The sequence below is a fragment of the Cupressus sempervirens genome, chromosome 9 (genome assembly GCF_028749045.1).
Source record: "Cupressus sempervirens isolate cs-2001-9-10 chromosome 9, ASM2874904v1, whole genome shotgun sequence".
NCBI lineage: Eukaryota > Viridiplantae > Streptophyta > Pinopsida > Cupressales > Cupressaceae > Cupressus > Cupressus sempervirens.
Window position 1 is genome coordinate 361,973,138 of NC_143126.1, and position 11,467 is coordinate 361,984,604.

Consider the following 11,467-nt stretch of genomic DNA (forward strand, 5'->3'; position numbering starts at 1 on the left):
TTGATATGCCACCACAATGTGACAATGATTTTTGGATTGATCTTGTACTAGGAGCAGAGTTGATTTCACAAGCTCCTCATGGCATGACTACTTAGGAGTTGAGTGAGTTCATATTGTAGTTGGAGGAATTATTAGCCAAGGGCCATATTTGTCCTAGTATATCCCCATGGGGTACACTAGTCATCTTCGTGAAGAAGAAAGATGGATCTTTGTAGTTATGCATTGACTATTGGTAGTTGAATAAGTTGATGGTGAAGAACCGATATCCTTTGCCAAGGATAGATGATTTATTCGATCAAATGAAGGGAGCATAAGTAGTTTGAATATTGATATTAAGCTAGGATACCATCAGCTCCATATCCACAAGGCTCACATGCATCAGACTACTTTTCATACACGATATGGGCATTATCTATTCACGGTTATACCCTTTGGGTTAACCAATGTGCCATCAATGTTCATGAGTTTGATGAATGGAGTATTTCATACTTACCTTGATTAGTTTGTTATTGTATTCTTGGATGAAATATTGATCTATTTGAAGACTTTAAGGAGCATGAGGTCCATTTATGCCAGGTACTGCGATGATTACAAAATCATTAGTTGTATGGCAACTTGGGCAAATATGGATTCTTCCAATCTAAGATAAAGTCTTTGGAGTGTATCATCACAGGTGATGGCATTGTGGTGGATCCAAAGAAAATTTGAGCTATCATGGATTGGCTGGTACCCACTAATGTTTTAGAAATTTGTAGTTTCATGGGCTTGGTGAGCTATTACTATCACTTTGCGAAGGATTTCTCATGAGTGGCTCATCCCATCACTTCTCTTCAATGGAAATGGAAGAAGTATGTTTGGTCAGACCAGAATGACGCATCATTTAATGCTCTTAAGGATTGTTTGACCAGTGCACTAGTCCTTGTAGTGCTTGATCCTATAGGTGATTTTATAGTTTGCATAGATGCTTCATTGGAAGGTGTGGGTGTGGTATTGATTGTAGGATGGTCAAGTGACTGCATATGAGTCTAGAAAACTCAAGGACCATGAGCTTAACTACCCACTCATGATTTGGAACGTGTGTCCATAGTGCATGCTCTTGTATGTTGGAGACATTTCCTTTTGAGACACAAGTTTGAGTTGCATAGAAATCATATAAGCTTGCAATATATCTTTACTCAACCAAACTTGAGTGCACAATAGAATCACTGGATAGAGTTCCTATGTGAATATGACTTTGATGTTCACTAAATTAAAGGGAAGGAGAATTTAATTGTAGATACCTTGAGTAGGAGGCGACATGAGATATCAGTGTTGTCATTGGGAGTGGATTTGCGAGGGCATATCTTGGAGGCTTTTCCTAGTGATGCATGGTATCAAGAGGTGAGGGTGGTAATTGAGTCCAGACGTACCCTTGTGGGGAGATTTTCAAGTTCCTTTCTTAAGTCTGATGGACTGCTATGACACTTGGGGCGTATCTATGTACCCATGTTGGGTGATCTTCATACCTTGGTGATGTTAGAGGCACATTGTGTACTATATTCCACACATCCCAATGTCAAAAATATGTATGTTGACCTTAAAAAGTTTTACTTTTGGGCAAGGATGAAGCGATATTTTGTTTATTTTGTTGCTTGATATCTTGAGTGCTAGAGAGTGAAGGCAGAGCATTAGCATCTGGTGGGTCTTTTGCAGATGCATACCATACCAAAGTGGAAGTGGGATACAATACTATTGATTTCACCATTGGGTTACCTATGTCATCATGATGTCATGATTGTATTATCGTGACAATGGAAAATTTGTCCAAGGTAGCACATTTTTCACCCATGATAGCATCCTACACAACTTCTTCTATAGCACATGTTTTCTTGGAGGATATTGTTCATTTGCATGGGATCCCTCGTCAGATTATTTTAGACAAAGATCCAATGTTTACTTCAGCATTGTGGATGTCTCTCTAGCATGCTTTGGGGTGCACAACTCAATTTTAGTTCAACTTATCACCCAGAGACCGATGGTCAGATAGAGAGAGTGAACCAGGTTCTAGAAGATATGTTATGGACAAGCAAGTGAAGTGGGAGGATTATTTATACCTTGTTGAGTTTGCATACAACAAAGATTATCATAGTTCTCTTGGCATGTCACTTTTTTAGCCCTTGTATAGTAGACCTTATCATACCCCTTCGAGTTGGGATCAATTAGAGGACTGAGTACTTTTACGTCCAAGGATGCTTCAGGACATGGAGCAGTAGGTTGTTCATATTAGAGAGCATTTGGTTACTACTCAGGATAGGTAGAAGAAGTATGCAGATGCTCATAGGTTGGACCATCACTTTTCTATTAGTGACAGGGTATTTTTGAGAGTGCATCCGAGGAAGAGACCCATCTATTATGGGAAAGACTCTAAGTTGTTGCCATGTTTTGTCAGACCATTTGAGATCCTTGAGAGGATCAGTCCTATTTCTTATCAACTAGCATTGCCAGCTAGCCTATCGCACATCCATGATGTTTTCCATGTTTCTATTTTGAGGTAGTATATTCCCACTATGACCCATGTTCTTGACTGGGATACTTTACAGGTGGAGGATAGGCAGCTTTCTTTGGAGCTCATTCATATCCTTTAGCACTAGAGGCTAACTTTGAGAGGTCAGGACATAGAACAGGTAAGGGTCTAGTGGAACCCAAGCGATGAGACCTCTACTACTTGGAAAGATGCTACATAGTTGAGAGATTAGTACCCCCATCTTTTTGTAGGCTTTCAGGAGTAAGCTTATGCCTAGTGGGGGGGACAGTGCCTCTCGTGTTTGTAATATGCACCTTGTTATATTTTGATCTAAGAGATACTTGTTACTCTTGTTATGTTTACATTTGAGATGACCTAAGGGTCAAATGTTATACTTTAATTTTAGTATCATAGATGTCAGACTACTATGTTAATTAGTTTATCATATTTGCTTGATGATGTCATTTTGAGATGATAGTAGGTTTTGTGATGATATCTGATTATCTGGTATTTGGACATATCTTTGATTATGTTATGTGATGGATTTAATGCTATGGTTATTTTCTTCATTCTTGCTTCATAATGCTTTATGCTAACGTGAGTGATGTAAATGACTTATTTCTGTAAAATTGAATAAATGGTTAAATTAGGTGATTTAATGCATTTATTTATTTAGCTATGTTATTATATGTAATTGCACTTGATCGTGTGTTTTAGTGTGTAGGATTTATAACCCTGGTAGTGGCACATGGAATTAGTGATTCAGTTATTCATATTTTACCAATGTCATCCTTATATGGTTAACGTATCTTATTTAAATGCTTAAATTAAACCTTTCGGTGATTATTCAATCTGAATTCATTTGCATTATGTGACTTGACCTGTGAACATGTCTGTGCATTTAGAGGTTCGCATTGTCTCAAAGATTGTTTAGGAAATTCTATGATTTTGGTTTTTCAGGATTTATTTTAATTGATTTTTAATTTCTGGCATCTTTTCCATAGATGAATTCCTATTACTAGGAATAGCCTGTTTTCATTTGGGTTGATTTGGGATCGAACTAGTCCTTCTAGTTATTTGCCCTAATTGATTATTCACTCAAAAAGTGAATAAGTATTGAAAGAGGAAATTAATTCCTCACTTCTTACTTTTGGAAATTGAGAATTTGATATCCTTTTCCAAAATCCTCTTCTGGAGGATTACGTTTCATTTTCATTGTGAGAGCTACAGGCGTGGAATCTTCACGAGGTTAGTCTCATTGGATCCAACTTGAAGAGATCTTGTTGTACCATGATTTCCAGCAACTTCTGTAGGTTATTTATTTTATTATGTTATTTCCTATTTCAGCCCCTTTTATTGTCAAGTAGGGCTCTCATGTTTTCATGTTTCAACCCCTTTTGCTGTCAGCTAGGGCACTCATGTTTTCATGTTTCAACTATGTTTCTAGTTGTGTTTCTGGTAGCTATTTGTTAGGAGGCTAAGAACTAGTGTTCCCCTTCGTTTATGTTTGCTGGTTCTTTCCATTTGGTCAAGTATGAATGTTTTCCCTGTTTTTGGGATGAGGGTTTGGGGTTTCGCACAGTTATGCTGGTCATTTTTGCATACGGTGTCCAAACCATGATTTTATTAGATTTTCATGGCTTGTGTGCCCAAAGACCAAATGGGTTTTATTTTTTATGTTTTCGAGTTTTGCAATTTTTACCTCATTTTACGTGCCACCCTATTTTCTTAGGTTTTCTTGGCATGATGTTGGTCATGGACCTAGATCATTCGTTGGGATGCCAATTAGATCATTGTTGCACTTTTATGTTGCATTGGGATGTGTTTCACATCCGCCCTCCCGAATTGTTATTTGGTTGAGTGTTTTATTGCTTGTGTTCTCATCCAACCCTTGTGTTTTGATATTCGTGTTGTTGGTGTGCCCACTCATGAGCACATGTGTGTGCATTTATCAGGTGACTGATGAGGTCCAAAATCCCAGTGATAATGTAGTTGAGTTATATCTTTAGGGTTAGGTTGGGAATATGCATACCTACAGGCACTCATCGCTAGATGAGTATGGGTAGGGTAGGGTAGCTTCATGGAGGGGCTTCTATCGTATCCCTGGTGACCATGCTTAGTTTGATAGATAGAATGCTTAATTAAGTGATAACTAAATAAAAAATATTTTGTGGCAATAAAACTAAAGATAATTAAAATGTGTGAGCACCTAATTAAATTCAAGGACATAGTGCGTGAGCCTTTCATTGGGAAGAGAGATTAGCACCCCACTAGCTTGGACTACTTGATGCCATGCTATTTCCCCTCTAAGCAAGTCCTTGCATAGTAACCCATTGAGTGTCTGACCATGACCTATTGTACTTGCATTGTCTCATGACCTTGGTTTTAGTCATTTTATTGTCTAACATGAGTGTTAACCATGGATGTTTGCTTTAAGTGTGACTATGGTTGGATCATTATCTCCATTAGCACGATGGGAGTGGACCTACGTGTTTTACATGATTGGGAGGTGTAGCTACCTATACCACTATTGGAGACTAGTGTACAGAGATGGTCTAGTGTTCCAGAGCGACCATTGCTTGATGTTTTCACTCGGTACTTAGGATTCTAGAGTATTATTTCTTGTGATTTATGCTTTCATTGGAATGCTTGGATATCATGTTTGACGTATTACCTTATTATGATGTTTAGCATATGATAAGATGATGTTATTTTCTTATTTGGAGTATCTATTGCTTATTGGATTAGCTTATTAGATTTCTTGTTCTTATGACGTTATTACGCTTTGTAGTGACGTCCTCATAAGACAGCTCTAACTATCTAGTTGGCAGTTTGGGATGTTACATGTGGGGGATGGCTAGGACCTTTGAGGTCTCATGATGCTATTATGGTTGGGAGGAACCGTGCACTTAGTTCATTGTTTTAGTACATTGCGATGTTGCTTTTAGTTATTCCCCTTCTCTGTTATGTTTAGATGGTTAGTTGTAGTTTCTATCTTATTGTTATATTGTTCAAGTGTCTATACCTCAATTGTGGATCTGGTACTCCCCAGCGTAGAGGTTCCGACTTCTTTTTTTATCCCTTTCTTTGTCCTTGGAGTGTTTCTTGTTTTTCCTAGGTGACAATGTGTCAGCATTGGGCAATACTTATAAAGTATTGCATGCCTAAAGAAGAAGAATCGTGCGATATTGGAAAGTATCACACGCCCATAGGAAAACTATCACGTGATACTTGAAAGTATTGTACGCCCTTTGAGAAACCATCATACGACACTTATAAAGTATCATATGGCCTTAGGAGAAGTGTCACCCAAACCCTGAAAGTATCACACAGCCTCTTGAGAAAGGTCGTACAATACTAGAAAGTAGCTCATAGTGTTACATGAAAGTGTTGCCTAGGTCCTTGGGAAAACCTATTTGGGAAGACAATGGGCACTTTTTGGTTTGTCTAGAATTTTTTGAAAGGTGATTTGACTACCCTCTATAGTGTTCTTGAATCCCTTGGTTTTGGATTTTGAATTTAAAATATTTCAAATTTGAAATCGTATGCATCCTTCTGTGGTTTGTTGTTTTTTATTAGTAGTGGCGTTCGGAGATTCGTTTGTGTTTGGATGTTTATTTAATCTTTCATTGCAATCTTTGTGATCCCTGTATGATGTTGTCATGTGCGTTCATACTTGTATTAAAAAAAACTTGGCTTATATTTATCCTTGTACCAAGGATATCCTCTCTCTCTCTCTCTCTCTCTCTCTCTCTCTCTCATGAAGTTAAATAGGCTAATGGAATTCTACTCTTAGTTTACACTAAATCTTAATGCACTATGAAATGTGTTTGATATGGGTTTAAACAAATAATCTTCCAAGGGAATCTATTAGGACTTAAATACATGGTTAAACTCAAGTAAGTTCTTAAAAATATTTTTTTTGACACTTTTCTCTTGATTTCATCTTGTCCTTTTGTGTGTTCCCTAGCAAGGTATGACAACAATAATAGGAGTATCCATTTGTAGAATTGTTGGAGTCATTTGAATCCTAATGAAGATGATATGTGGGTTAAGAATGAGCATGGGGTTTCATAAATTTATTTTATGGAAAATATTTTATTCATCAGAGGTGTTAGATGCATGTGCAATCTTGGGTTGTTAGAAAACTTGCATAAGCCAAAAATATTTCCGTTCAATTTATTTATTTCCTATTCATTTAGACAATTTTCCTAGTATTTTAGATTGTGACTGATCCAATTAGCTTGTTATCTAATGTCCATCTTGCATCATATTCTTATGTTTCTAGATAAAGTTATCTTAAGATTGGTTTAGTCCTAGTCCTATTTTGACTTTTTCTATTCTAATAACAAGGATGGTGAGATTCATCTTGCTAACACAAGCGCACACACATAGTGTGCACAGTTTAAATTCAGATATACACACACTTACATATACATGTGTGTGTGTGTGTGTGTGTGTGTGTGTGTACACACACATATAGAGAGAGGGGGGGGTTTAGTAATAATGTGATGGAAAGAGAGAGAGAGGGGGAGAGAAAGAGGGGGGTTTAGATAAATAAATTAAAGTTTCTATTTAAATATTAAAATAAAATAATAAATATAATTAATAAATAATAAATATTTATTCAATTAGTAAAAGAATTGTTTAAGTTTTTTAATTAGATATTCGTCTAATTATGCAAAGACATTTGTAGATGTGTATAATTTAAAAAGAAATTAAGATTTATTTTTTCGTATATCACATTAATAAACAAGATAAAACCATTCAAATAAAATTGATGAATCGCATTTAAAATAGATTTAAAAATTTAATGATTAAAGTCAAATCACAAATTACATTGAAATTAGAATTGTACACCCAAACTTAAAAGATGTATGGCGTTGATTCCAACAACCAATATGTGGGAGATTGGTGTAAAAGTTGATTTAAAATGGAGTGAAATTTGGGTATGGTATTGTAGAGGAGAAAGGTTGAGAATTGGGATGGCGTGGAGGAGTGAGATAAGTTAGAGAGAGCAACATTGGTGTTAACGGTCGGGGTAGTTGAAGTTGGACTGAATTTGTTTCTCTAATTCTTACCAATATTGTTGATAATCATGGATGGATTGTGGACATGCGAAACTCTTTCTTCCTTGGGCGCCCAAGGATTGGTGTTGTTTGGCAGAGTCAACGCAATATCTATATAGAGCTGGGAGCGATGGTTGGAGGGAAGGAAGTTAGAGATGATGATGATGATGAGGGGAATAGTCCTAGTGTTGGTGTGGGGTGTAATGGCGGGGTGTGGGTGTAATGGGCATGAGTGGCCGTGGGCGCCTTCGATGTTGGCGAGGAGTGGTGGGGAGGCAGCGTCGAGGCAGTACGACTACATAGTGGTGGGCGGAGGGACGGCCGGGTGCGCCATTGCGGCGACTCTGTCGAGGGAGTTCTCAGTGCTGCTGCTGGAGAGAGGAGGATCTCCGTACGGCGTGGGCAGCATAGAGAGGGCGGAGGGCGTCTTCACCACGCTGGGGAACACGGACAGATACACCTCCCCCGCCCAGCTCTTCGTCTCCGAGGAGGGCGTCCCCAGCGTCCGAGGGAGAGTGCTCGGCGGCAGCTCCGCCCTCAACTTTGGCTTCTACAGCAGAGCGAGCATCCCGTACATGCTCTCCATGGCCTGGAACCTCACCCTCGCCCGCCAGGCCTACGAGTGGGTCGAGTCCACGCTCGTCACGCGCCCCCGCGTGCTCAAGGAGTGGCAGTCCGCAGTGATGGAGGCCCTGCTCGACGCGGGAGTGGGCATCCTCCCCTTCAACGGCTACACCCTCGACCACATGCTCGGCACCAAGGCCGGCGCCTCCACCTTCGACGACCACGGCACGCGCCACACCGCCGCTGATCTCCTCCAACACGCCAACCCCCACAACCTCCGCCTTCTCCTCCGCGCCACTGCTACCCGCCTCACCTTCTATCCCAAAGGTTCGTTCATCCTTGTCCGCCCGACTTCAAATTATATATAGATGTATATTTTATGTTATTCACAAATCCCTTATTAATATGGCAGAGAACTGCGAGCACCACTCGTCGAAGCCCCGCGTTCGAGGAGTGGAGTGGATGGACGAGAAGGGGGAGAGGTACGAGGCGCTGTTGAAGGCGAAGGGCAACAGTGGGAAGTGCAGGGAGAGGGGCGGGTGCAGCGAGGTGATATTGAGTGCGGGGGCGGTGGGGAGCCCCCAGCTGTTGATGCTCAGCGGCATAGGACCGGCGGACCATCTGGAGAAGATGGGCATCCCTCTGGTGGTGCACCTGCCGGGGGTGGGGAAGGGCATGGTGGACAACCCCCGCAACAACATCTCTCTCCTCTCCACGAGGCCTCTCGACTTCTCCATGCCGCAGGTGGTGGGAGTCACGGGGGACGACAAGGCCTACATAGAGGCATTCAGCACCATGCAGCAGGGCTCCTTCGTCGGCTATATCGCTGAGAAGCTCGCAGCCCCTCTCTCCTCCGGAAAGCTGCTTCTCAAATCCACAGATCCACGAGACAATCCCTCGGTGAGGTTCAACTACTTCTCGAATCCGTTGGACGTGGCAGTGTGCGCACGGGCAATGAGAAGCATCGTTGCAATGACGCGGACAGAGGCCCTCTCATTCGCATACGTGCAGCAGCCCCTCCCCCTCCCCGACAACGAAACGGCCCTCGCAGATTTCTGCAGAAGCACTGTCGCCACCATCTGGCATTTCCATGGCGGCTGCCGCTTCGATCTCGTCATCAACAGAGAGTACCAGGTGTTCGGTATTGAAAACGACAATTTGAGAGTGGTTGATGCATCCACTCACTCTTCCTCGCCTGGAACCAATCCCCAGGCCACCACGCTCATGCTCGGCAGGTACGTCTTCCTCTTCCTCTCCCTCTCCCTCTCCCATTCTCTTGTCTCTCTTGGCTGACGGACCCCAATCGCAGGTACGTGGGCATTCGCATCCTCCAGGAGCGCCAGCGCATTGCGGAGATTTCAGGCACCCAATAAACCCCGCACAGGTGGCTGCCATCTTCAACTATTCACTTCAAAACAATTCTTTCACAGCCCAAATCGTGGCTTATGTGTCCTCAATCTCACCGAAACAATTCTTTTCACTTCACATTCTAATTATTACATTTCTCTTGTGATATCGATTTTTATCTTGATGCCACTGATATCATGTTATTATTGTTATTACTAGCACTTGTATCTGTGGGAGGTTTAAGGGATAAGCTGATAGCTTAATTTTAGAAAATTATCATTGTATGGAAAATAAAATTTAAAAATGTAAAAACAACATTTTGAGATAGCTTCTTGTAATTCATATAATCAAATATTGTAATGAAAAGAACTTATTGAACATAAGATTTGAAGATCCATGCCTAACCAATCTTTCTTTCTATCAAAACATCATTTACCCATATCTAAATAATTTGTATTTGTAATCAAACTCCAACAATGGCAATAATATATAGAAAGTAATTTTTTTGATACGATATATAAGTATTGATCTAAAATGTGTAATTTTATATAACTATTGTGTCCTATTAATAAGGCACAAAATTATCACATATGATTATTGTAATGTCCATAACACATGGATAAATAAGATGTACTACCTTCCTAACCTTCGGTTTTATGTTGACAAGCCTACAAGGATGCCCAATCGACATCTATGCATCTTTAGATCATAATTGTAAATGATAACCATAACTATGATGCTAAACGTAATGGAAATATAATTGTTAATCATAACCCAACTTATATTAATTAATTTAACATACAAATATAAACCCTAACTATAATCATAATTGTAATACATACCCTAACCATATGTATAAATGCAAACACAAGTCTAACTGTAATGGTAATCAAAACCTTGACCCTAACCATAACTATCGGTGTATGTATTATATCTTCAATCCTAATCAATCAAATATAGACATCAAAAATAAATCTAACTTAACCTATCAATTGATAGAACATTTAAGATTCATATTACTATGCAACTCATTATTCATCTATTTAATTAGAAAGGTATTTTTTTTAATTATATTTTGTTTTAAATATATACATAGAGTGAAGAATTAAATAAGTCATTAATTACAATAAACATTTTACATTTTAATTTTACTACTTAAAATATTAGCCTTTGATTTCTAGCTTTAATATTTTAGATTTGAATAAAATTTTACATTTTTAAAACTAAAAAATAATTACTTTAGAAGTATGAAAAAGATAGTATGCTAGTTAAAATTTAAAATATTGTGGTGAGGATGTTTTAACAGTCATTTATAATTATCATTGTAGACATTAATGAGTTAGTTAAAATATTATATATTTTTCCACATCTAAAACTTTTAGCTTTATTATAATAATAAAAAATTGCATTAGTACTAAGCGATATTATACCCTAACCATAACTTTTGGCCTAAGTATTCTATCTTCAATCCTAATCAATCAAATATGGAAATCTAAAAGAAATCTAACTTAACCTATCAATTATCAATTAATAGAATATTTAAGATTAATATTACTAAGCAATACATTATTCATCTATTTAATTAGTAAGGTATTTTTTTCAAATTATATCATGTTTTAAATATATACATAGAGTAAAGAATTAAATAAGTCATTAATTATAATAAACATTTTACATTTTAATTTTACTACTTAAAATATTAACCTTTGATTTTTAACTTTAATATATTATATTAGAATAAAATTTTACATTTTTTGAAATTAAAAAAAAATTACTTTAGAAGTATGAATAAGATAGTATGCTAGTAATTTTTAAATATTGTGGTGAGGATATATTAAAAATTATTTATAATTATCATTGTACACATTAATGAGTTAGTAAAAATATTATATATTTTTTCACATATAAAACTTATAAATTATCTTTAGCTTTATTATAATAATAAAAAATTGTATTAGTACAAAGTGATTTTATTTAGTTATAT

The 11,467-nt window shown here is 38.0% G+C and overlaps 1 protein-coding gene across 1 annotated transcript; it reads left to right on the forward strand.

Moving 5' to 3' along the window:
* Window positions 1-7,724: 7,724 nt before the first annotated feature.
* LOC149538797 ((R)-mandelonitrile lyase-like) lies at window positions 7,725-9,701 on the forward strand. The gene is made up of 3 exons (XM_089800111.1): window positions 7,725-8,463; window positions 8,549-9,371; window positions 9,446-9,701. The coding sequence occupies exons 1-3, from the start codon at window positions 7,728-7,730 to the stop codon at window positions 9,507-9,509; spliced, it is 1,623 nt and encodes a 540-aa protein (XP_089656237.1). The 5' UTR covers window positions 7,725-7,727; the 3' UTR covers window positions 9,510-9,701.
* The last annotated feature ends 1,766 nt before the right edge of the window (window positions 9,702-11,467 follow it).

Excerpts from the sequence above, each read along its gene's own strand:
- LOC149538797 (XM_089800111.1), top strand. The coding sequence starts at position 7,728 with ATGATGATGATGATGAGGGGAATAGTCCTAGTGTTGGTGTGGGGTGTA. Across the intron at positions 8,464-8,548 it reads CCTCACCTTCTATCCCAAAG|AGAACTGCGAGCACCACTCG; the intron begins GTTCGTTCATCC and ends TTAATATGGCAG. Across the intron at positions 9,372-9,445 it reads ACCACGCTCATGCTCGGCAG|GTACGTGGGCATTCGCATCC; the intron begins GTACGTCTTCCT and ends CCCCAATCGCAG.